Genomic DNA, 26,948 nt, shown 5'->3' on the forward strand with positions numbered 1-26,948 from the left:
ATTCAAAGCTTGAATACCCTTTACCTGTAGGTGGAAAAGGCCGGAAACCAGAGTCTGGATATAAGTAGCAATAACAATCTACTATTCCCAGGTCTTTTTTTCCTCCAGGATTTGGTTTTTCTTTCATGGGTCCGCGTTTGTGCTCTAAGTCTGCTCACCTGTGTAGTTTAAGCCTCCGACATTAAACTGAGCGCCTTTAGCAAGTCTTAAGCCACCCCGTGCCCTTTCCCCCCACGCCTCCACTCTCTCTCATCCTACTAAGTAGATCTAATGCTGTTTGATCTCATCTCCAATTCTTTGCCGTTTAAGAAGCTGTGTAGCCTTGACGTACAAGACAAATACACGCTGTAGCTCTGGGCTTTCAAAATCATCTATCATCATCTTGCCTTTGGACGTGACCAGTACATTGTGTGTTTCAGAGAAATTAATCTGGTGTTTAGGAGGAAAAAGGCATTTCAAAATCATTCGGCGTGCAGAACCTTCCTGCAGACCTGCTGAGGCATTTTCGACGCCTTTCGCCCCTGCTCAGCAAGCCTCAAACTTGACCTTCGAGAGGATTTCAAGGATAGTACCTTCCTCCCTTTCCCTCTCCTGTTCCAAGAGCGCGCGCAGGCCTCCTTCTGAGAAACAGCTGCCCCGGACCGGAGCTCGGAGGACTGCACGTCTAGGCGCGCAGACGCGGCGGGGAAACCGCAGGAGGCGCAGGCGCAAGGCGGGGGCCGGGGGGTGGGGGTTTGAGGCGGGGGAAGAAAGGGCGGGGGGTGCAGGAGAAGCGGGAGGGAGGAGGAAGATCATCTGCATATGCATGAGGCACCCAGCACTGCCCTCTTCCCCGGCAGCTGCTCGGGCGGGAGAGGAGGAGGGAGGGGACGTGGAGCGGAGGAAAGAGATGCCGGCGAGGCGGCAAGAGCAACCGCTAAGGCGAACGCAGGTTTGGAGAACGGAAGAGGTGATTTGCATGGCGCCTGGTGATTGGATGATGGCCGGAGGCTGGGCCTGAGAGGCGGCTGCTGAATGGTTTAACGGAGGAAATTACAGGATTCATTTGGCTAAAGCAAGCCCAAGAGGGCCCGGTCTGCGTAATATGAAGCTTGGCCGCGAGGGGGCGCGATGTCCCATCTTTGTTCCTGTTATAAGGCTCCTTTTCTCTCCTCCCCACCCCCGCCGTCCCTGCCCCCACCCCCCACACACAGACACACGCAGAAAGTGCAGAGAAACCCTGTGATCCAGTCAACTGGCTCTGCCCCGTCTATTAAGAAAGATGAACACTCCTTTCTCTTCCATCTCCTTCATGGGAGACCACTTTTCATTTCAGATTATCACATCAATAAATATTCTTCCAGGAATAAAAAAAGGCACTTTGCCAAAAGATAAGAGAATATATATGAAATGTGTGGATTATAGAGAAAGACAATACATGTAGGCAGGGGAATAGGCACACATATGTAAATGCGCACATATCACCCTGAGAACACAAAATACGGTGGGGGTGGGGGCACAGCCAGACAGGACACCCGGAGAGAACACGCATCACTCACAAGGTGCTCACGGGCTGTACACGCTCGCCCACAGCTGAGGCACACACCCACTGACCAGCACACCACCGCCACCACCACTACACACACACATACACACACGCACACCCCTCAAAAAAGGCATCCAAGTAAATTCACACGCAGTGGAAAGACTGCCGAGAAAATATGGGAGAAGAATTTAAATGGTTCATTCCCCCCTCCAAAAAATACTCAAGCAGAATGATTCTATTTGCATAATACTAATATACGCAGGACGGCGACAGGAGCGAAAAAAATGGCTCCATTTGAGGCACACACCAGATAATGCGTGTATACACACACACAGACACGCACACGCACGCGCTACTGTGGGCGGGACACACCCACAGCCTGTGTCCTCCGCCCACGGGCACAAGCAGAGGACAGATGCCATCAGCTGCCATCAGTACAGTTTTCCAGAAAACACTAACGTGAGAAAAACGTAAAGAAACCCACCCTGCTAAGCCACAGAAGAACCGTTAGTGAACCCAGGTTTTCTAAACACACACACACACACACACACACACACACGCTTGTCAGACAGGAGAGTTGGGTTCAGAGAAATAATGGATGCACAATAGATAACTGAGAGCTGGAGTATGTCATCAGCTTAAACAATACTTTGAAATTACTTCAGCCTGAAGATGGCTTTCTGGGATGCTCCTGAAAAATCATACCTAAGAAAAATAAAACATTTTCATTTATCCTGCTTTTTATTCTTTTTTCCCCCCTTTCCTTCGTATTTTTTAAGACAGGGAAGAGGGAGAATTCCCCTTCCCCAGAGAAGGGTAGCCCTGTTTTTGTTTTGCAAGCTCAAGAGATTTCCAGTTGATTTCCCTGGGAGGAAGGTGCTAGGGAGAGGTCTTTCCCGCAGCCTCCCAGCCAGACGGCACCACAAAAGGCATTATTACACATTCCAAATAACAAGGGCTGTCTATATATTTACAAATCTGTTCAAATATTTAACCTCTTAACTTGCTAAATATCCCCCTCTCCTCCCTTTCTTTCCCTCTTGCGCTCTCCCCTCTCTCCCCTTCTGCCCTCTCTCCTCCTTTTCCTTTCTCCTTCTAAAAGGGGCGGGAGCGAGAAATGCCCTTCTGGGGTCCAAAATGTGACCAGGGGCGCTGGGCTTTACCTGACCCTATTTGAATGCCAATTTCGTTTCAGGCAATTGCTTCTTTGCCAGCCAAAAATTGGTTTTGAATCACCAGGGCTACCTTTTTTAAAGAAGCTTTGATGTTGCCTCTGTTTTTAAACTGCCCCCGAAAGGCATCTTCCTAAATGGGAGGGATTTTCCTGACCCTTTGGAGTTGCAGGTGCCCCTAAACCACGATGTTTTCCTCAGAGTTGCACCTTCGGCCCATCAAGGGACGAACAAGAGGGGCAGCTGCATAAGTGAGGACCTTCTAAAGACAGCCAGGGAGTTTCGGCAGCGTTTTGGCGACCCAACCAAGGCCAGAGGTGAGGCACACGCCTATTGCAGTAACCAATTTGTAATGCCACCGTTGAAAATTTCTTACTGCACTAATCTTTCTTCATCGGGCTAATAAACTCATTCTGAGGGCAAATGTAAAACGTGAAGATATTTAGCAGTGGGCCTTTAAGGCAGCAAAAGCGCTACATTCATCCAAAATCGAGGTGTACTCACTTTGATGCCTAAAGGGAAAAGAAAAGTTGTGGATGGGTTTTGCGGGAAAGGAGCAGGTGAACCTCTAAGGGCATTGAGGCTGAGAAAAACGTAACTCTCCGGGCAGGTGACCTGGGTGGGCTTCACTCTGGAGGACCCACAAGCACCCTTCCCCTGGGGTGTTCCAGCCTCTCCCAGGACTTTGCTGTGACACAACTTAAGGTGCCCTGAAGGAGCTTCCCGCACCATTCTGGGGTTTTCTTTTTCGGAAAGAATTGCAAGGCAAATCCGCAGCCTCTAAAGTTGACACAGAAAAGGACACTTCCTCTCGTCACGTTTCCTCTGGCCTCAAATAATAACTTTAGTTATGTATTTATTTGTTGCGGGGTAATGCAAACAGTGAAACTGCAGTTTGGCCAGATAATGAGATGTGTGTCTCCAAGTCATATTTGTTCAGTTGACCATAATATTTCAACTCCCACCATCTTCAGATGTTTGTTCTTCTCTGAGGCGGACTGCCCACCAGTGGCCAGAGAGCGCTTTAGAAAATCCAGCCCTCACCTCGGACCCTAGCCTTCCACACACTCAATTTGGGGATACACTCTCATCGTCCAGGAACTCCTCTCCTCCGGGCATCTGCCCGGCGCTGACTCTCCCGAGGTGCTGGAACGCGCCTGTCCGCGTGATAATGGCCTTTGCCCGCAGCTGTCGGGGCTGGCGTGCCGCGCCAGGAGCACTAAGAGCCACCCAAACCTTGCGCAAGGGCGGGGGGGGGGGGGGGGGGGGGCTGGGGCAGTAGGGAAGAGGGAGTAGCTAACATATATGTTTAAAGAGGTTTCCTAAGAACTTTTACAGATGTCAAATAAGAGAAGGAAGGAAGACTGAGCTTTTTTTTTAAAAGTATATTTACTCTTTCTGCCATGCCAGACCTGGAGGAAAACGTTGGCACTGGATTGTTATGCGATGTATTCTGTAAAATGCCATTTATTTGCATGACTGTGTGACGGTCAGGACATTTCTCTTCTATTGCACAAACCCCTTAGGAAAACTGCGGGCAGTTTAAGAGTTTTCTAGTTCTTCCTGATCGGAAAAGATATTCATCCAGAGACATTATCTAAATTTGCGAAAGAATGAAGGCTGCTTGTCATGCGTCCTTCGTCTCGAGTAATATGTGCCACCCAATTAGAAGCAATTTAAGCAATCAAGGCCGGTATGAGAGAAGGGGGTGTTAAAAATAGGTTTTCTATAGCCTCAGAACTCTAATTCGGAAGAAAATCTAAAATTACATATGTATCGTCTCTTTATATAAAATAAGTGTCTCCTGTTTGTTCTTCTTTTTTCCTCCATGGTCCCTCCCCCATCGCCTGCCTTCCTTTTGGGAATTTGTAACAGAAGTGAAATGTAAAGCTCCGATAAAGCAAAGAGATTAGGGTCCCTAAAAAGTCTCTGAGACCAACACGAGGATTTGGGTGGGGCTTGGCCCAGCTTTTCCCGGGCTTCTCGTCATGTATCAAGCGCCCTTGGCAGTGGTCGCTGAGTTCCGTCCGTGGTGGGCGGAAAATCTCAAAAGTAATGCCCAGCTATGGAAGGACCCCATTCCTGGAATCGAGTTGTAGGACCTCCCCAGGTTCCCGGGAAGGGGGGGCGGTCAAGGATGGCAGCCTAAGGCGGTAGACTCCGGTCACTTGAGTTAAATCAGGATAGCTGCTAACACATACATTCACCTTGGAGCTTAGGGGAACAGAAAAAAGGGCAAAGAGGCTGTGTTTGTGGGAAAGAGGTAAATAAAAACAGGTGCATGTTTCCAAACAGAACGGGAAAAGTAGAAATCAAAAAAATGTAAAGCAAAACAGAACAAAACAAAACGACCCCAAGCAATGTCCCCAGGCAGAAGCAAGAATGCAAAATTCGGGGGCCCCACTTCTCACCCATTTCCCGAGTTCCCACTAGACAAGCGCCAGCGCCGGGAGGCCTGGACCAGAGGCCGAGGGCCAGAGTGGCTGACTCCCGCGCTTCTCCCCCAACACAACCGAGCCTGCCCTTCCAGCAGTGCAATTTGAGAAACAACTGTATCCTCCCCAGCTCTCCTCAGAGAGCTAAAGAAAGCCGGTCCGGAAATGGACACAAGTTGGCAGAACTTTCAGGAAGCGAAAGGCCAGTGCCTCTGCTTCCTGCAGGCGCTAGGTCCTGAGCCTTTGGTTCCTTTGGCCAGGAGGGCTGCAGTTCTCTGAAAGTGACTTGTGCTCAAAGCCAACTTGAACCCTGAAAGCCCTTGGCAGGACAGGGAGCGTGGGGAGGAGTCTGCAATGAACCCAGCTCTGGGCTCAGAGTGGCAGGGTGCACATCCAGGGAGGCAGGAAGTTGCCTCTGCACTCCATGAACAGACACCAGCTGTCTCCAGGGGGCTGACAGCCTCCGGAGTGGGAATTAATCACCTGGCAGTAACCCACTTCAGAACCCAGTCTTCTGGAAGGAGCTTAAGGTCAAAACAATATTCCTTCCCCAAAGCCTGTAAGGGTGGAGGATGAGTATCGAGGTGGGGACGGTGCTCTCAGATGTGCCACTGTTGTTTACAGACAATAGCAGTTAAAGAGGCGGCAGCAATGCCTCAACAGTAAAAGCTGAGCATCAACATCTGGGTTTCTCAGAATGTGAGCCCCAGGCCAACTGGCACAAGGAAGGCAGATGCCCGGGCCCCTCTCCAGCCTCCCACAATTCTTCACAGAAGGTTCTCAGACACAGCTATGATAGGATTGCAATGTTAAAATCCTTCCTAATAGCACCTAATTTATTTCCTATTTGTTCTGCTTGTTTGTATCTGATTCATGCACTGAAACCATTTGATTTTTAACAAATTGATCAATTTAACAATTCAAAAAGTATTTATTTTCAAGTAATCTTCCCTGGAAAGCAGTGTTGAAATTTCTTGAATTTAAAGCTTCATGAAAGTTTTCATGAAAACTTCATGAAAATTAATTGCACCCAAAATTTTTTGAAAAAATACTGTATTTTTACACAACTGAGTTAGAAAGAGGTGACATGTTAAAAATGAGTAAATAATAAAAATATTTATCCCAATGAGGTTTTGATTTAATAAATACAGATGTAAGCATTTTTTAATTTAATTCCTCCTTTTGTTACATAATGCCCTAATATTTTGGGGTAGAGATCAGAATAGATATTATTATTATTTTAAGATTTTATTTATTTATTTGAGAGAGCACAAGCGGGGTGAGGGACAGACGGAGAAGCAGACTCCCGCGGACCAGAGAGCCTGGCGCAGGGCTCAGGCTCGATCCCCAGACTCCCAAGATCGTGACCTGAGCCAAAGGCAGATGCTTAACCGACTGAGCCACCCAGGAACCCCCAGAAGAGATATTGTTGACAAACAACAGTACCCTCTTAAAAGTTAAAATTTTCCTTTAAATCTACTCTTTTCATTTAGCAGTTTGAAAGTTTAACACACATGTATATTTTTAGAACATAATATAACCTATTCTCTGTTATAAACTAGTGGGTGAATATAACTCTTTTCTCCTTACTAGATCTCAGCTTTGTTAATTTTGGAGATTGAACTAAATAATCTACAGTTCAAAAATTATAGGTTTTTTTTAAGATTTTATTTATTTGAGAGCGAGAGAGACGGAGAGAGAGAGAGAGAAAAAAAAAAAAACAGAGAGAGAGAGAAGCATGAGCAATAGGGAGGTAGAAGAGGAGGGAGAAGCAGACTCTCCGCTGAGCAGGGAGCCTGATGCCGTGCTCAATCCCAGGACCCTGAGATCAGGACCCCAGCCAAAGGCAGATGCTTAACCGGCTGAGCCACCCAGACACACCCCCAAAATTATAGTCTATAAAATATTTACTTCAATGTATTTTACAGTTACATAAAGACATTATTAAAAAACATTTTTCTGGCTATTTTATACAGTAAGTCTGTATTTTAACTGTCTATGTAATACTCTGTTTTAACCGTCTGGGAGGACTGTCCAACCTGATCCATCGCCCCATAACAGTCCAAGGGAATACAGGATGGATTATAAAGGAATGTGTATCTTGATGCATATATCCACTTTTCTGTAAATGAGGTCATATCTCACTAGATTCCTAAAGAGTCATGATTCAGAAAAGCTTAAGAACCACTGATCTATACTGGAAGCATCTGTAGGCAAAAACACAACAAACCCAGCAATCATTTCATTTGCATTCCTTTGCATGGATGAAAGGGTTAGTTCTTAAAGTAATTTAAGGGCACCAAATCCTATGTGAACTTGTACAATAGCACTCCATCTAGTTGTAGAAAATGAAGATCTCAGGAATGGTGTTATCTATAAGAATTTTATGACCCTAAATAGAGCTTAAATTTTTCCTCCGGCTATTATTGAAGTTAGTGAATTAATACCTTTGATAATTTTATAACCTTCTCTGGAAGACAGCTAGTTCATTTCAGTGATTATGAATCAAGAACTATGTGGAGGGGTGCCTGGCTGGCTCAGTTGGAGGAGCATGGGACTCTTGATCTTGGGGTCCTGAGTTCAGGCCCCTCATTCGGGGTAGAAATTACTAAAAAATAAATAAATTTTAAAAAAGAGAGAAATATGTAGAGACTACACTAACAGTATCCTTGAAGTTGTCTTTTTCTCCAGTAATAATCTTTTCTCAGTTCTCTTCCTCTTCTCCCCCCAGTCCCTCTTCTTTTCCCAATACCCAGTCCCCACCTAGGCCCATTCTTCCAGGCTGACCCAAACTTATTTAGTCTGAGCAACATTTTCAGAAATCAGCAGCAGCAGATTACAATGAACAATTTTTTTTTCAATTTGGCCCAAGTCTATGAAATTAATTTCCATTTCGACAATCACAAGACTTTGCTTGGAAATATCAGTGACTGCACAAGCCATAGACAGATCAAGTGTAGGTGCTCAATCATCTGAATGGGGTTGGGTTATGTTTTCAATTGGAACAAGGTATTAAGTGATTAAACTGTGCCAGCAGACGTAACACTTTTATCAAGCCCTTTTCTTTCCAAGCAGCACAAGGATAGTCAATCCCTGGTTCTGAAAGTCTCTAAGGAAAACTTGGAATGCTTTAAAGAAATCATGTTTGCAATTAAAGCACTGGCATTTTTTTTTTTCCATCACAGAATAAAGGCTGAATACCATTTTGGAAACTTTACCTTTCTTTTTATTTCAATAAGCTGCTTAAGATCCTCTTGCATTCATTGACGGGATTTTTGGCCCCATTCTGCTGCACTAGTCCACAACCATTTAATTATTAAATGTTAACAGATTACAAGTGACTTAACAAAGGCACATTTAGAATTCCAGATACCATTATCTTGATTCCTACCACAGCTAGCATTCATACAATACAGAAGATCAAATACCAATTTGGGCACCATATTTTGCCTGCCTTTTTGTAGACAGAGTTAGAACACTAGTATGTCTTTATTTTATTCCTATCAGCCAGCATACCTGGCACACAGATGGGAGAAGGAGTTAATTAATAAATGAATGAATGAACATGCAGGGTACTCAGTGTCTATAGACTATTTGAATCATGGGAGAAGTAGCAGCTTTTTAGTAATTCCTAGGATATTTCCTATAAGTGCTCTTAAATGAAAAATACAAAATGAACACAATAAAATACTAAATACATATAATAAATCTGAAATAAAATTAAGCAGTCCATTATCATAAAATTATTTTTAAAAGTCTTCCAACTGATGGAAATGGGAAAAGTTAAAATGAAACTTCCTTGAGAAGGCCAAGAGATTATTGTGTCAGGCATCGTTCTTAGTGTTGTGTGGATTATCTCATTCAATCTCCCAGGAAAATCCTCTGAGACATGGACTATTTTGACCATTTTACAGGTGAGGCAAGAGATTTGACTCACTACTCCACATCGTATGATGCTGATGACTGCTATACGGTGAAGCCAAGTTTCAAATGGAGGCAGTCTGGTTCTAGACAGAGCTCTTAGCCATTTAGGTGGTACCTTCACACAAAAGTGTTATACTGATGGTCACATAATTTGTTGAAAGACATATAAGAACATGGGAATTAAAGAAATATTCAGGGGCACCTGGGTGGCTCAGTTGGTTGGGCGGCTGCCTTGGGCTCAGGTCATGATCCCAGGGTCCTGGGATCGAGCCCCGCATCGGGCTCCCTGCTCCGCGGGAAGCCTGTTTCTCCCTCTCCCACTCCCTCTGCTTGTGTTCCCTCTCTCGCTGTTTCTCTATCAATTAAATGAATAAATAAAATCTAAAAAAAAAAAAAGAAATATTCAGAAAAATTGCAGGTGCTTCAAAGAATCCAAAGATTATACTCATTTTCTAATAGCAAATAAATAAATAGGCAGCACAGCATGAACTGTAGGGTCAGCTGAGCTGGATTCATATCTCTAAGTCCTCATTTTTTGGCTGTGAGACCCTGGGCCAGTTACCTAACCTCTCTGAGCATCAGTTCTTCAACTATAAATTGGCAATAAAAATACCAACCTCGTGGAATTGTAATGATTAAATATAATGGATACAAAGAACTTTCTATAAGTATATAGTAAATATCAGTTATTATGTGTGACACAGATTATAAGATTGAATTGTATCCTAATTTCAGCATTGACTCTATTTTGAAAATTGAAATGCCAATTTTCAGTTGAGTTAGGCTCCTCTAGCTACTTCCACAACATCCCCACTGTTTTTCCCAATTTGATATCATCAGAAAATGTTTCCGTCACAATTAACATGAAACCAGTGTTATGCTCTTTGTGTTTCAGAGATTAACTTGCAAACAATCTCCCTGCCCCCACCAAAAGTACTGTCTTTGAAGTATTAAGAATATATAATCTGGAGGGATGCCTGGATGGCTTAGTCGGTTAAGTGTCTGCCTTAGGCTTGGGTTGTGATCCTGAGGTCCTAGGATCAAGTCCCACATTGGGCTCCTTGCTCAGCAGGAAGCCTGCTTCTCCCTCTGCCTGCTGCTCCCCCTGCTTGTGCTCTCTCTCCCTCTGTCTCTCTCTCTCTGACAAATAAATATTAAAAAAAAAGAATATCTAACTTCAGGAGAAGGCCTGAAATATGAGGAAGATGTGTGCAAGGGCATAAGGGAGTTTGAAATGAGGAGACAGACTTTTTAATCTGGTCATTAATTTTCCTGTAAGAAGAGCTCTCTCTGCTAATAACATATTTTTAAATTATATGTATTTAATTATATACTTATTTTTACAAATTTTTATCAAAGTAAAAGATAATACATGGTTAAAAATAGTAACATAGATTGACTTATGATGAAAAGGAAGTGTCCTGCCCTTTCTATACTTTCATTATAGCCCTTCATAAAGAATCATTTTAAATGTTTTCCATTGTTTCTGATTTTCTTTTTTTCTGGTGATTACTACCATATTGCTAAATATTATGTTTATACACCTATTTGTTTATTAATTTTGGACAATGTCATAAACTTGCTGCCATGGTTTCAAAATGCAGATATAGGTTACCTGTATGTACCACTTCCCATATATTTTCCCAATATAGTTTCCTCACCACTTTTTACTTTCTACATAGTTTGTCTTTTTAATTTTAAATAATATATTTCACATGTGTTTCTTGACGCAGCAACCTCAGGTAATATCCTTTGATTTCGCACTTTAGCTCTCCTCCCATCTCTCACCACCCAAAGAGTATTTTTTGTATTTTATGTTTATCTTAGCAAATTTGATGACATTACATTCTTTTTAAATTCACAAAATTGTTTACCTTTTTATAAGTTAAATATAAAGTTGAAAATCAATAAAGTTTTACAATTGTGACAATGTAAATATTATTTATTGCACAACTGTAGTATTTTCTCTTGTACAGCCTTTTTGTTTTTCCTGGAGTTTCCTATTGCCTTTCTTTTCCTTGAATTCTCTTTGTTGCCTCCATAAATTTTGATAGAATCAAACCTCTGAAGTTTATTTATCTAAAACCTCCCCCGATGAGCTCTCCTTTTCTGCTCCAATTTTGACATATAGCTCTCCAAGCTATCTCTACAACTGATAGGCTGAGACATCCCTTCATTATTTTCCTGGGTGGTAGCCAATATTTTCTGCATTGTATCTAATGTCATTTTTTTTTAAGATTCATTTATTTATTTGAGAGAGAGAGAGCATGCACACGTGTGCATGCGGTGGGAGGGGCAGAGAGAGAGAGAGAATCTCAAGCAGACTCCCCACTGAGCAAGGAGCCTGATGTAGGGCTCCATCTCACAACCCTGAGATCGTGACCTGAGCCAAAATCAAGAGTCTGATGCTTAACCAACTGAACCACACAGACACCTGTCATGTCATAATTTATTTATTTATTTATTTATTTATTTATTTATTTATTTATTTATTTAGTGAAGAATTCTAGGTTTAAAATATTTTCCTTCAGAAAATTTAAGACACTGATCTACTATCTTTTGCTATGGTTGATATGAAGACCAATTGAATCTGACTCCTTCTGTTGTAAAAGTTCAGGCACCCCTGCCCCCAGGAAACTTTTAGTCTTCTCTTTATCCTTAGTGTTCTGTACATTTAAATAATATATTGAATATGGGTCTGCATTTATTCACTGTTCTGAGCATTGAATGGATACCTTCAACCTGAGTACTCATGGTCTTCAACTCTATTTCCTCTCTTTAGTTGTCTTTTTTCTGTTTCTAAAATTCCTATTAGCTTTTAAGACTAATTTTTTCTCTCTTGCATGTCCTTTATATTTTCCATTTACCTTTCTACTTTTCTTTTGAAATTTAATTTTATTCTTCAGTCATTCAATTGTATTTTAGTCTGATAATCACATTTTTTTAAATTTTATTTTGTTAGTTACCATACATCATTAGTTTTTGATGTAGTGATCCATGATTCATTGTTTTTGTATAACACCCAGTGCTCCATGCAGTACATGCCCTCCTTAATACCCATCACTGGGCTAACTCATCCTCCCACTCTCCTCCCCTCTAAAACCCTCAGTTTGTTTCTCAGAATCCTGATAATCACATTTTTAAATGCGAGGAGCACTTACCCCATCTATAATCTTTTTTTTTTTTTCACCCCGTTCTTATTTTACTGACGTTTATGCTTTCTTTTATGGTTTTTTTTGTTGTTGTTTTTGTTGTTCCTGAACAATCCATTTCCTTCAAGGTACTGTCATCTGTGTCTGTTTCTCTCTTTTTATGACTTTTTCTGGCCCTCTCTCATTCATAATGGTGGCTCTTCTCAAATGGCATAAAGAGTTTAAGTCAAAATAATATCCAGCTTATAAAGTGTTAGCACTCATTCAATGTATTTAACTTAAAAACAAAACCCTCACTTACAGAATTCAAAAATAACAGTTTCATAAGCACTGAGGGCAAATCAGGTTTTCTTTCTTAGATCAATTCTATAAAGTTATTGAATGGACATTTAGACATTATCATCTTGGTATACAAACCACATTCTTACAGCAAGATTAAAGACCATATCTACTTGGCTTTGGAGCTGAATTAAAATATAATACTAATTCACTATGCAAATAGCCTTTACTTACAGTTGATTGTCTGCTTAGGAAATAAGGACAAATATCTTTCATTCCTGATTATGTTACTAAGTTTTAGCAATTTTCACTTGCAGTTCTTAGATTTTCTTGATGAAAACAGAATGTCTGGATATTTTAACGTTCTGTTTACAAATATCCAGGTGCTCACACTTTAATCAAATAAACCACAAGGTAGATTAGGCAGAACTAAATGAATCTGGCTAATATTCCCCAACTGAGCACAAACAGGGAGAGACTGTGACACTCGGGGTGAGCTGGTGCACAGACTTAGCAGAATTTTATCTGGGCCACCTTTTGAAGCAGAGTTGGGAGTCACCATCAATTCCAATTTTCCTAATAAAGCAGTATCTCAAAAGAGACAAGGATAGGGTGGGTACCTGGGTGACTCAGTCGGTTAAGTATCTGACTTCAACTCAGGTCATGATCTCAGGGTCCTGAGATCTCAGGCTCCCTGCTCAGTAGGGGGTCTGCTTCTCCCTCTTCCTTGGCCCCTCCTCCTGCCCCCCCCAAATAAATAAATAAAATCTTAAAAAAAAAAAAGACAAGGATACACATGACTATTTGGAGAAAAAATGTAATTGAGTAAAGAAAAGGAGGAATAATGATAACAAATGATAAAATGGTAATAAGAGTCAAGCACTCTAAGTTCTTTACATGTATTAGTTCACTTAAAGAGAAAACACAGAATTAGGAAGCTGGGGAGATAATTTATTTTCCTAGAAAGTCTGATCTTAAAATGACATACAGTTTTTCCACTGTTATCCTTGAGGAAGTATGATGAATGGGACTCTACCTTACCATACTGTGGCTCTGAAGTCTTGGATCTTGTCAGAAATCAGTTTTGCTTCATATTTTAGGTGATAAAAAAGGCATTCACATGGGTATTCACTGGAAACTCCACCAAGATAGCCAGATAGGGAGAAATGCTTAGTGCCTTTCAATTTGGGGGTGCTGGGCACTCAAATTAATTATATTAATAAATCTCAATGCAAATTCTAGATTTCTTAAGTCTAAAAACTGGAGTTTCATTTTGTTTTTAAAATTTATTTATAAGCTATATCCTAACATGTTAAGTCCTCTTCTAAAAGGACGCATCATAATTTTAAATAGAATGAATGATCAAAAGCACAGTAGTAAAAGCACACTGGTGAGATAGGAGTCTTGGAAAGGTGGATTCTAATCTCATCTCTGGCAAGAATCACCTGGGTAACAAAATAGACCATGGTTTTCTGGACATCTAATGTTGCCAGAAACTTACAAACTAGAAACCTGCTGAATGCCACCACCACCTACACCCCACCAATGCCAAACTGGTTATGTCTTTGAACTGACTTTTTTTGCATTTAGCTTTGTTCTAAGATTATATTCTCCTTAGTGAACTGGCTGAGCTCTACAACTCTAATTCTAAAGAAATGAAATGTGCCATTCACAACCATCACATGGAGGAGCCACGTACTATTCAGGACATCCCAGGGGTGTAAATCGATTTTAAAAGGCAGAATTATACACGTGCTTTAGTGGAACCCCATATTACAAGTCAATATCTAAACTACGTGGTCATTTTGGGGCGCCTGGGTGGCTCAGTCGTTAGGCGTCTGCCTTCGGCTCAGGTCGTGATCCCAGGGTCCTGGGATGGAGCCCCACATCGGGCTCCCTGCTCGGCAGGAAGCCTGCTTCTCCCTCTCCCACTCCCCCTGCTTGTGTTCCTGCTCTCGCTATCTCTCTGTCAAATAAATAAATAAAATCTTTAAAAAATAAATAAATAAATAAAATAAATAAATAAACTACGTGGTCATTTTAAATTTCAAAGATTATGCCTTATTTTTCCTATTTTACATGAGCAGGGCTTACTGGTGCCCTAAAACATGCAAATCAAAGTCCAGCAAAATAATGCAAGCTAATGGCAAAGCAGAAAGAAATCTTTAAAACCTGCTTTTACAAAGTTTTGTCCTCTCTTACAAGCACCAACTTTCTAAACATCAGTCTCTGTCTCAAGGGGACTAAAAGGTCACTTCCTCATTTTGCAGTGTCTAAGCTACCTTGCCCACACTTATGACACTTATTTTGCACTCCCCACATGCCTATGCCCATCCAGACACTAAATTAAGTGACCAGTAGTGGTTTTTTAGACCAACAGTTTTTTTTTAATTCTGGCAAAGCCAAGTAACAACGGAAGGCTGCTTTGGAGTTAGCAGCATTGCCAAAATTACACCCATGTGTAAGCACCACTTTTGTGGTGCGCAGGTCTCCAAAACAGCAGCTCTGCTTCTGCTAGCAATGGACTGTCTCTAGGCAGGAACATTCAGAGCCCCTACGTGTAAAGGAGCAACACCTGGAAAGATTATGAAAGCATTTGCAGGCTGTGCATAGTACTAAAAGCTCCGCTGAATCGTTCCACTGCTGCTCTAGTCAGTAACAAATTGAAGCACTTTATAAAATTTGTAGCTCTTCAATAATTTTGAATCACTTTAAAGTGCTCATGCTCCAAACCATAAAGTCTTTCTTAACCACTGCAAACGTATAAAAGGTACATCATCAAAATGACAGTAATCAACTCCTTCAATTTTAGGTGTGAAATTGTTCTGTGTTTTTTCTCCTTGTTTTTGTTTTCACCAAGTGCCAAAAAAAAAAAAAAAAGGTCATAAGGACACAATGTGCAAAATATTCATTTTTCAATAGCACCAAGTAATCAAACTCCTAAAAATTTCTGAGATGAAGAAATATTTTAGATAAGATACCCTATGGTAGGGGTGTGTGTGTGAGAGAGAGAGAGAGAGAGAGAGAGAGAGCTGTCCAGGATCCTAATGAACTGAAAGAGGTCATTCATTAGCACAAAAATTGCTGATGCAATTTGGGAATGCCCTTGAAATAAGATGTACCAGGTTGCCAGGGAAAGTAAGGGAAGGGAAGGCAAAGGAAGTGAATTAAGGCACTTTACAGTGTCTAAGTTTCTTTTTGAGTTAAAATAAATTTCTTGTGGCTTAAACCACTAACTGAACAGCACTAAAATATTGTCATGTTGACACAATTTTCTAATTTGCTTTTTTCTTTAAATTACTGAGTTCATCCCATTCGGATTAGGTCCTTTCAGGTAATGAGTTATCAAGCCTCGTCCAGACTTGTTTACAACCAAACCAAATAAAACCAAACCATCAGTTTCTAAATGAAGGTGTTAGATAACGTAATAATGTCTTTCATTTCCTAGGATAGCTGGAAATTAGAAACATTCTATGACCAGTTTTAGTACAGCTCAAATTTAGCTCACTTGAAAGCATTCATAAAAATTAATCCATGCTTACAAATTTGAGGCTGGGTGACACACATCTCTCACAGCTCTACGCACCCTAGTTGGTAGAACTAGTCACACGGCCCCGCCTAACTGCAAAAGAGCTGGGAAGTATGAGGGAACATTCACATATTTGTTAAGCAGTAAACATCTCTGTCATGGGTTCTACCCAAAAGAGCAGTGCACCCCACTAAGTTTTTAAATCATACCATGTACTCGCACAAAGCTTATTCTCAAGTCTAAGGTATAATTTTTTTTCAAACATAACATAGATTGAACCTTATTTCCTCTTCCTATATTTGAATAGTTGGTGAAACTAGGGGCAGATTTCTTCTCCTCCAACAATAACTCAAATTCCTTTTTTTTTTCCCTCTTTAAGATTTGAGAGAGAGAGAGAGAACGCATGCACCCACACACACACACAGAAGCGGGAAGAGGGGCAAAGGGAGAGAGAGAAAGAATTCCAAGCAGGCTCTGCGCTTAGCACAGAGCCCAATGCAGGGCTCGAGCTCATGAGCCTGAGATCATGACCTGAGCTGAAATCAAGAGTCGGACACTTAACTGACTGAGCCACCCGGGCGCCCCAAGAACTCAAATTCTTAAGGGATGAACACAAACAAGCCCTTAAATCCCAGTGTGCAATGGACTGAACCAAATTCATCTGTTGAAATCCCAACCCCCAATGTGATAGTTATTAGGGTGAGGCCTTTAGCAGGAGATTAGGTCATGGGATGGAGCCCACCTGAATGGACTTGTGCCCTTTTAAAAGAGACCCCAGAGATTTCTCTATCCCTTTCCATCACAGGAGGACGAAATGAAAAGATAGCTGTCTACAACCCAGAAGAGGGCTCTCATCCGAACCCAACCATGCCAACACTCTGATCTGAACTTTTAGCCTACAGAACCACGAGAAATCAATTTCTATTGTTTATACGTAAGCCACCTAGTCTATAGTATTCTGTTATAGCAGCTTAAAAGGACTAAGACACAGTGGGAAAGAAACATCTCTAGCTGGAGACTGTGCTATCTTCTCAATGCAAGTAGGCTACTTACTATACACACCAACAGTGAAGAAGGGGGATGAACTTGTTCCAGTAGCCTGTTGGCCCAGAGAAAACGTGGCCCTTCCTGATCTAATCAGGGAAAGAGAAACAGTCTTCAGCACATCAGCAGGAGGGACACCCAAGAGAGACAGTCCTCAGTTCCTATTTTTATGAGCCTAGCCTTGACTGTTACCTAGAAGCTGACTTGACTAAACCCAATCTACCATTTCTATGAAAATATACAGCTCAAAAGCTAACACACATTTCATATATGGCACTGGGAACTTAATTTAAGGGATATTTCAATGATGGAAGAAAATTTTCTTACAAAGCAGCATCTGGTTTTGGGCCTAGGTGCCCAAAATAGGATCAAGAGGGGACATTTACCAAGCCAAAAATCATGCATTTTTTTTTTTTAATCAAAAGAGAGAGCATTGATTTTACAAGGCTAACCCACTTGATGGAGAATAGACTGAGGTAGTTAAACTGTTGTGTGTGTGTTTCCATGTGAATTGGTGTGAACCTAAGAATGTATTAAGGGAACAGTTATTATACAATTGCAAAGAGCTCCAGGGGTTTTCAACTAGGGGAAGGTTGCCTTCCTACAAGGCAGCTGGAAATGTGTAAAAGTACTTTGTTTTTGCTTTTTAGTTACCCCATTTTTAAGTGGGGGGCCTCAGGTGGCAATAGTGAATGTAGAGTCAGGGAACAAAATATCTTGCAGTGTATGCGACAATCCTACAATAAAGCATTTCTTGCTAAAAATACTAAGTGAGAAATACAGAGCTAAACAAATACAAATACAAAAAACTTAAGATAAAGGTAGAAAAGCACTGACTCTTTATACTCCTCTTTCGATGAGGCAAGAGCTCTCCCTATCATATACCCAGAGAAATGCAGATTAGTCTGAAAAAGGAGATAAAATACATCAAGAAGTTGGAGGAACTTGACACAAAGGTAACATCTCAAGTTAGTTTTTATTCAGATATTTAAAAAGTACTTTGACCCCTTCTTCCTCTTTAACAATGCAGTACTTAAAGGCTTTAGGTGGGCATCCATGGGGGGTGGTGGAGAGATGGCACTGCGATGGTTGTCAACATATAGAGACGGAATATGAAAAAAAAATCATTGTAAATGAATATCCGCATATTTGCACAAGCATGTGTGCGTGTGTACGTACAATCAGACTTATCTATTCCATAGTTCTGTCCACTGAGAAAGTCTGGGAACAAGGATGATCCAAAAGCAATCAACACACCTGAATGCTCAATTCATGGTGTCTAATTATCATTCTCCACTAAAAGAAAACTGGGTTTCTTTTTTTTTAAAGATTTTGTTTATTTATTTGAGAGAGAGAATGAGATAGAGAGAGCATGAGAGGGGGGAGGGTCAGAGGGAGAAGCAGACTCCCTGCTGAGCAGAGAGCCCGATGTGGGACTCGATCCCGGGACTCCAGGATCATGACCTGAGCCGAAGGCAGTCGCCTAACCAACTGAGCCACCCAGGAGTCCCGAGAAAACTGGGTTTCTTAGAGAAATGACTGATTCCAGAGTAAGGAAAGTGCAAGAGGAGTCTGGAATACTTTGCGGTGCCAGAAAATAAGATCTCAGAGAACAATGGAGACATGTCCAAAGGTCATAGAAGCCAGCTTGAAGGAACTTCCACTGGCATTATCTGGGACAATATGAGCATCACAATAAATAACAGTAGTAACAGGTTATGACCCATTTAATAAACATGAGTCTATATGATTTAAGTTAATTAACTGTACATTTGGTGAGGACCAAGATATTTACATTTTTTCAAAGTACCTCTCCACAAAATACTTATTACAAAGAGATTAAAAAAAAAATCTTCAGAGTGGCAGACACCACCTTAATCAAGGGATTAAAGTGAACAGTAATTGTGTGCCAGCTGATAGGATACAATGAGAAAAGCAAGATGTCACTTAAGTGATAATCCTCCCAAAGTTGAATAACCTGAATTTACTCATAAAAATTAGAAAAAGCCAAACTGAGGGTCAACCTAGAAAATAACCCGCCTAGAATCTTCAAAACGGTTAAGGCCATAAAACCAAGAAAAGATTAAAAATCTATTTCAGACTGAAGAGCCTGACAACTAAATTGAGTGAAATTCTATACTGGATTACATAAAGGATATTATCAACAAAATTGGCAAATCCTGACTGTGGCTTAAAATTTAGATAGAAGTTATGTATCAATATCAAATTTCTGATTTTGATTGTTATACTGATTATATAGGAGAAGGTCTTTCGCAAGAAAACACTACAGGATTAGAGAGTGAAAGGGCATTTTATGAGCAGCTTACTATCAAATAGTTCAGCAAATTAAAAAAAAAAGTCCTCTGTAATGTATTTGAAACTTAGATGTAAATTTAAGATAGTTTTAGGGTGTCTGGGTGGTTCAATCGGTTAAACATCTGACTCTTGATCTTGGCTCAAGTTTTGAGTTCAAGATCTGTGTGGAGCCTACTTAAAAATTAAGATAGTTTTAAAATAAGTAGTAATAATCATTTTTTTAAGGGCTTGTTATAAATCAGGCTGTCTGCTAAACCCTAGAGAAACAGTAGTGGGGCGGAGAACCCTCAGTTCTTGCCACCCAGTCCTTATATATAGTCTGGCAGCAAAAACAAGAGTTGAACAAGTAATTAAAGTGCAAGAAAGGAAGCTGTTCAACTAGATTGAAGAAAGCCCACCCCCTCCCTGCCAAGAAGGTGATCTTTATGCTAAGGATATAATGATGTATAGGTTTAGTTGGATGATGGGTGAATGAGTACGAGTCTGTGTGCTGTGGGGCGAGGGGATTTTAGACTTCGGCTATAGGGTATCAGTAGTATGATAAAGCTGTGTAAAAACTAGACATGCCAAGAAATTGATTATTTATGGTATCCACCATCAATATGATAGGCCTGTAAAGTGCAGATACCAATAGTTTAAGCTCCTCAATAAATTATTAAAATGAACCAAGGCAGGGTGCCTGGGTGGCTCAGTCATTAAGCGTCTGCCTTCGGCTCAGGTCATGATCCCAGGGTCCTGGGATTGAGTCCCACATCGGGTTCCCTGCTCGGCAAGAAGCCTGCTTCTCCCTCTCCCATTCCCCCTGCTTGTGTTCCTGCTCCCGCTATCTCTCTGTCAAATAAATAAATAAAATCTTAAAAAAAAAATAAAATGAACCAAGGTATCATTCCTGTTAAAATTTGTAAAGGGATTGAATTTTGAAAGAAAAAGTATGCTATAACACCTTGAATTTAAGTAGCTACTTCCTAAAAGAAATTCAACATATTCTCATTTACTAGTCAATTTTTTTTTTAAGATTTTATTTATTTGAGAGCATCCCAATGCTTTTTAAATTTACTTGCATTGAAAAAAAATCAACCATGTTCTTGTGGCATGAAAAAAACGAAAATATTTTACATTCTTTTCGTTATATAAACAGAAATATACTTACAAAGACTAGTACTGAGTACAAATACAGAATTACTTTATTTCATCAGTGTCAATTTGATCATTTTTCCCACTATTACCTATTTCTCTTCCATCCCAGCCTTTACTTCTTGGTGACTATTCTAGAGACTTCAGACCTTTCCCTTAGCAATTCATTCTCAAACATAAATGAGCTCCTACTTCAATGATTCTTAACCTTTTGTCACAAATCTCTTGAGAATTTGATATTACGAACCACTTTCTCTTCCAAATGTTCACACACAGAAATATTTTAATGAAATCTTGAGTTTGCTGAGCTATTTTAAAGTTTACTTTCCTTTTTCATGGTCATTTGTGTACCCCCTGATGATGAACCCCTGATCTTCTATGTCTCAGTCACTGATTTATTTTCATGACAACCCTGAATACCCTGGAAGGTACTGTTACCCTCATAATACTGCAGAGTACTTCGAAGTAGGCCCTATCAAGTAGTATAAATATGCTAGGATTTGAATCCATGTGTCCTCCTTCCCTAGATCCTTCCACTTACGTTTTCTTACCTACAGAATAGCCCTCAAAAGTCACCCAACTAAATCTAGAGTCCTATGTTTAGCCTTCATCTGTCCAATCAGCTTTCTCCACATGCCAAATCTTTTGACCATTTTCCCACTCGAGGAAAAATCAAGCCTACCAAAGCTGCCAAACCTCTCAGGAGGTTTATAAAATTATTTTAATAGCATCCTCTTGCTAAGTGGTCTCTGAAGGCAGCTTCCTAAAAACCAGCCCAGCTTTTAGGGTCACTGCAAACTATTTTTAAAAGTTCCCCCAGTGAGGAATGGTTCCTTTGTCCAAAGCTTCTGTTTGTAACTCCCAGGATAATGATAAACAGGGATGTGGCTCGTCTTGGCTTTCTAAATTCTCAGCCTCCTCCTTCTGGCTGGTTTACCTCTTTGGTGACAATGTATCCTCATCTCTAGAACCAATTCTGTGCCTTTCATCCTCTTGCAGTATTAAAGAAGGAACTATACGGTAGTCAGAGTTTTGGAACTGATTACACGTAACAAACTCAGGCAGGTGAAAACACTACCTCAACTAAGCAGTTCCTTTTTAAAGATTTGTAGTCTAAATTTGAAATAAACTTTTACCTTCTTGTACTTATACACATCAGCAGGCAGATGGACAAATTATTGTTGTCATTTCTTTGATTGATTGATTGGTTATTGGAGCAGAAGGGAGAAATGAGTTGAAGTCTCATTAGATGAATTAAAAATGGGCAGATTCAGGTTTTGTGGGTTCTGAAGCATAAATAATTTGAGGGAATTCTCTTCAAGAAAAATATGTAATTATGTATACAGAATTAGGTTAAAAAGTGAATAGCTACTTACAATGAAAAAAATCACATCACAATTATTAAAACACTGAAAACAACAACTATGTCACAAAATCCAGAAAAACAACTATTTTTATTAAATGACGTATCTCTGGCCCAGCATCTCATGACATGATGCTGGATGAGTGAGTCAGCACAGTGGGAGTTAGAAGCCATGCCTTACTTGGATGGTCAACAATAACTACACATGAAAGTGATAGAAAACCACATAAATATATCCCACTAAACTTGAATGACAAAGATCTGTAACTCAACTTCCCTTTAGCTGGATGCCCCATACACTTCAACACCATCCAACATCAGGAGCAGCGCAACCAGGGGTAGTGTGAGTTTGAGTCAGCCATCTTAAACTGTACATTTTGCAGAAATTATTAAAATTGAAGAGATCCAGGAAAATAGCTGCTACAACTTTCTTCATTTTGCCTACTAGCCAATAATTACCTTCATTTGAGACTATCACATGGTCTTTGCCTTGGCACTGAATGTGCAAAAAGATATTCTGCTGTAGAACCACCTCTCCCCTCTCTGCAGCACACAACTCATCCCTTCTTCCACTGTCCCTAATCTAAACTCCACCTCTAGGCTGTTCTAGCTTTCTCTCTGTCTCTGGATATGTGTATGCTTCATACATTTAGTGTTTACTGCTTTCTGTTCCATCAGCAGCTACAAAGATAAAAGAGATTAAGGCAAGGGATTCGAGATAAACTGTTTCTTTGTTTTCCCTTGGTAGACTATTTTTTCCCTCTCATCTTACAAATAAGGAATCCTACTAAAATCAAGTTTATAATTCAGATTTGCAGACCTCTCTAAAACAGTGGTTTAAATAATGGTTCATACTGTTGCTCCCATATCTGTGATTGGTGAATATATCTTTTCTTTCAATATTATTCCAATTACTAAGTTTGAAATTTCTACCTTGATTACTCTTAACATTAAGAGTATTGGTTACTCTTAACATCTTGATTTTCTTGACATTCAGCTGATTCAACCACACAAACTCCACCTTCCAAGACAGCTTTTGTCCTTCATAAAGTTTCCCCTAAAAATCAAATACACATTAATCTTTAATAAAGTACTTATCATACTGTATGGCAATCATGTCTCTCAACTAGATCAGGAGCCACTTCAAGGCAAAGATGATCTTGTTCACATGTATACGCACAGCACACATTATAGTGGCCAACAGTAATCACTAAATGTTTGCTGGGCAAACTAATGCACATTTGAATGGAGGATACACATCACTTAAACATACATTTAATGTACAAAGGTACAGCTATCAACAAGAACACCTGAAACTTCACCTTGCTTTTTAAATGTACTACCATACAATGTAATAGCAGTTGTAGAAGCTGATGAAGGTTTAAATTATTTCCAGATAATGTGAAAAGGTCAATGGAATTTACAACTTTTATAAATCTAGGAACAAAAAACCCCAGCTCACTCCACCCTAAAACATAAAAACCCATGATTAACCTTTTTGGGTTCCATTATGGACAGATTCCCACCACTTTCTGAATGCATTGCCCTGGGGTGCCAAATGAAGGTGCCTCCATTTTCCACCGCACTGGTAAGAAAGAATTGATGAAAGAATTCTTCTCTTGGATTCTGAACTTCGGAAGATCCTGGAATTTCCTTTCACCACTGGATGGATGTGAGATGAGACTGTGGGAACTCTCACTTTATTTGGCTCTTCTGCTTTTATTTCCTTTGCTGAAGGGTGACGGAAAGGATCAGATACCTATCTGTCTAGATACCTATCTAGACTCTTAAACCAGGTAAAAGTACATGTAAGAGAAATACCATAAAGCAATAGTATTTTAGTGCTACGAAGCAGGAATATAAATTTTCTGAAAGTTTTCAGGAAATGAACTGATAAAGGCCGTGGCTCTCAGATTTTTTTTTTAAATTCCAAGGACTAATAATCGACTTTTATTATGATTGTATAGTAGTAGACCAAATCTACTTATTAGTGTCATTTCAAAGCTAATGATATTTTAGCATCACAAACTCTAGAAACAATCTTAGAATAAAGAACCTTAAAATTATATCAACTTAGCTTCATGAAGAATATAATACATTGTCCTATTCTCCTTATCTTGCTACACAATAATAAACACTCCATTGCATTCAGAAACCTAACTATGAGCTCCATTCTTACTCAGCATTCCTGCAGTCTAAGATTTGTATAACTTTAATAAACTGTAAACTTCATATATTTTTTAAAATAAACTGCAGAGATAGTACAGAGAGCTCTATATGCTCCATACCAGTTGTTCCTTTTATTAATATCCTATATTATTATGGCACATTTATCACAACTAATGAACCAATACTGATACATTATTATCTAAAGTCCATTCTTCGCTCAGATTTCCTTAGTTCTTACCTAATGCCCTTTTTTCCCTCCCAGGATCCCATCTAGGATACAACATTTACATCTACTTATTATATCTCCTCAGTCTCCTCCTCTTGGCTCTAACAGTTTCTCAGAATTTCCTTCTTTTTGATATTCTTGAAAGTTCTGAGAACCATTGGTCAGGTATTTTATAAAATGTCCTTCAATTGGGACCTCTTTCTGATGTTTTTCTCATGATTATACATACTGGTGTTATTGGTTCTGGGGAGGAACCAGTGGAAAAGTGCCATTCTCATTACATCATATTAAAGGTACATATTATTAACATAATTTACTGACATTAACCTTGATCACTTTGTTAGGATGAGGTTTATCAGGTTTCTTCACTGTAAAATTAGCTTTTCCCCCCCTTTCCATCCATACTGTACCCTTTGTAATGAAGTCACTATGCGTGTATTACTATGATTACTATGTTGAGTCTTCCATTGAACATATACACTGATGTGTTTATTTATTCTACTATGATGGACACCTGGGCTGTTTCCAGTCTAGGGCTATTATGAATAAAGCTGCTATGAATATTCTTAAGTCTTTCTGTGAATATATTTTTATTTCTCTTGGGTAAACATTTAAGGATAGAATTGTTGGGTTGTCAGGCAGGTGTATTCTTAGTTTTATAAAAAAAAAAACAAAACTAGTAGAACTTTTAACAAAGTGATTGTATAATTTCCAGTGTGCCTGTAGCACAAAGTATGAGAGTTCCAGTTGCTTCATATCCTTGTCACCATTTAGTGGTGTCAGAAGCTTTTTTGTTTTTTCGTTTTTTTAAGTAGGCTCTACGTCCAGTGTGGAGCCCAACACAAGGCTTGAGCTCATGACCCTGAGATCAAGAACTGAGCTGAGATCAAGAGTTGGACGCTTAGCCAACTGAACCACCCAGAGTTTTTAATTTTAGCCATTCCAGTAGGTAAACAGCAGTATCTCATTGTGGTTTAAATTTGCATTCCCCTGATGACAAACGATATTGAGTGATACATATTTTAAAATACTATGTGAAGCAGCTTGGGCGGCGGGAGGAGCAGCAGCGGCCAGGCAGCCCAGCTTCGCAAAGGCTCTCGGCGCCCCGGGGCCTGCAGGCACACGGCATGCGCCCGCCCCACCACCACGATGCCCAGGAGGAAGGTCAGCTCCGCCGAGGGGGCGGCGAAGGAGGATTGCCCAAGAGGAGGTCGGCGAGGTTGTCAGCTAAACCTGCTCCTGCAAAAGTGGAAACGAAGCCAAAAAAGGCGGCAGGAAAGGATAAATCTTCAGACAAAAAAGTGCAAACAAAGGGGAAAAGGGGAACAAAGGGAAAACAGGCTGAAGTGGCTAACCAAGAAACGAAAGAAGACTTACCTGCAGAAAACGGAGAAACTAAAAATGAGGAGAGTCCAGCTCTGATGAAGCAGGAGAGAAAGAAGCCAAGTCTGATTAATACCATAAACCATGTCTTATCAGTGGTCCCTGTCGCCCTTCTTGTACAATCCAGAGAAATATTTTTATCAACTATTTTGTAAATGCAAGTTTTTTAGTAGCTCTAGAAACATTAAGAAGGGGGGAATCCCACTTCATCCCATTTTTTACATGTAAATGCTTTTTTTTTAAGAGGTGAAATCATTTGCTGGTTGTTTATTTTTTGGTACAACCAGGAAATAGTGGGATATTGAATGTGGGAGGCTTGATTGTCTTGGGTGTCAGCTCAACATTCCATAGATGGGGTAGTTTTTATATCCTATAATACCAAGCATACTAAATGGCAATTTGGAGTCAGTCGTGCATTTACTATGTCTTGAATATTTTTTTTTTAAAGATTTTATTTATTTATTTGAGAGAGAGAATGAGAGACAGCACAAGAGGGAAGAGGGTCAGAGGGAGAAGCAGACCCCCCGCTGAGCAGGGAGCCTGATGCGGGACTCGATCCCGGGACTCCAGGATCATGACCTGAGCCGAAGGCAGTCACTTAAACAACTGAGCCACCCAGGCGCCCTGTCTTGAATATTTTAAATTACTTCTATTCCCATGTTGTTTTTGGTAGAATTGTTTCCTAAAGAAAACCACTCCTAGATCTTGGCTCTCCCGGTCAGAATTCTTGTGCACTCTGTAACATCTTGGTCGTGGTAGTCCAGTTTTCCTAATAACTCTGTTAATGTGCTGTGCAACATTGAGAATTTGAATATGTAGTGTATATATTAAATTGTGAATTAATGAGACTTAACAATGTAACAGTGTATCAGCATTTGAAGATTTGGTACTTGATATACTGTTAAGGAAAATTTGCCTCCAAATTTTAAGCTAGAAGGTCAATGGAATAACTTTTAGAAAAGAATCACAACTATGTGGTTTTTTTAGATTTTCGGTACATATGTTAAGAATGGTGTACAAACTGAAATGTCTGTACTGATCCTCAAAACAACCAATGAAAACTCAATTAAGAAAGAAAGAAAAAAATAATAAAAATACTATGTGAATGGAAGGCTGTCTCTGAACAGACTCTTCATGGGGAACAGAAAGTCTCTAATAAAAAATTAAAACCCAGAATTTGGGGCCTGCTACTTCCAGCCACAGTGAAATTAATAGGGATCAGATGCACTCTATCTTACAGAACTATTCAAAGGGCAGCACAGGACCATAATCCCTGAAAGAAAAAAATTATGAGTGA

At 40.2% G+C, this 26,948-nt stretch overlaps 1 protein-coding gene and 1 pseudogene across 18 annotated transcripts in view; one reads left to right on the plus strand and one right to left on the minus strand.

Annotated features, from left to right (window-relative positions):
• TMEM161B (transmembrane protein 161B) overlaps window positions 1–26,948 on the minus strand; it is a 143,110-nt gene that overhangs the window by 40,024 nt on the left and 76,138 nt on the right. For 6 of the 18 annotated variants that reach the window (XM_064596343.1, XM_045898058.3, XM_064596344.1 and 3 more), the window contains one exon: window positions 17,487–22,930. The exons of 4 other annotated variants lie outside the window; for them this stretch is intronic. In XM_064596343.1, the coding sequence (XP_064452413.1) occupies window positions 22,673–22,930 (258 nt within the window). In that variant the 3' untranslated portion in view covers window positions 17,487–22,672. 8 more of the 18 variants (XR_010413123.1, XM_064596350.1, XM_064596352.1 and 5 more) reach the window with 6 other exon arrangements.
• Window positions 25,418–25,831, plus strand: LOC123859787 (non-histone chromosomal protein HMG-14-like; annotated as a pseudogene).

This window comes from Mirounga angustirostris, unplaced genomic scaffold (genome assembly GCF_029215605.1).
Source record: "Mirounga angustirostris isolate CCGP_5_RB_7025 unplaced genomic scaffold, mMirAng1.0.hap1 SCAF_7, whole genome shotgun sequence".
Lineage (NCBI taxonomy): Eukaryota > Metazoa > Chordata > Mammalia > Carnivora > Phocidae > Mirounga > Mirounga angustirostris.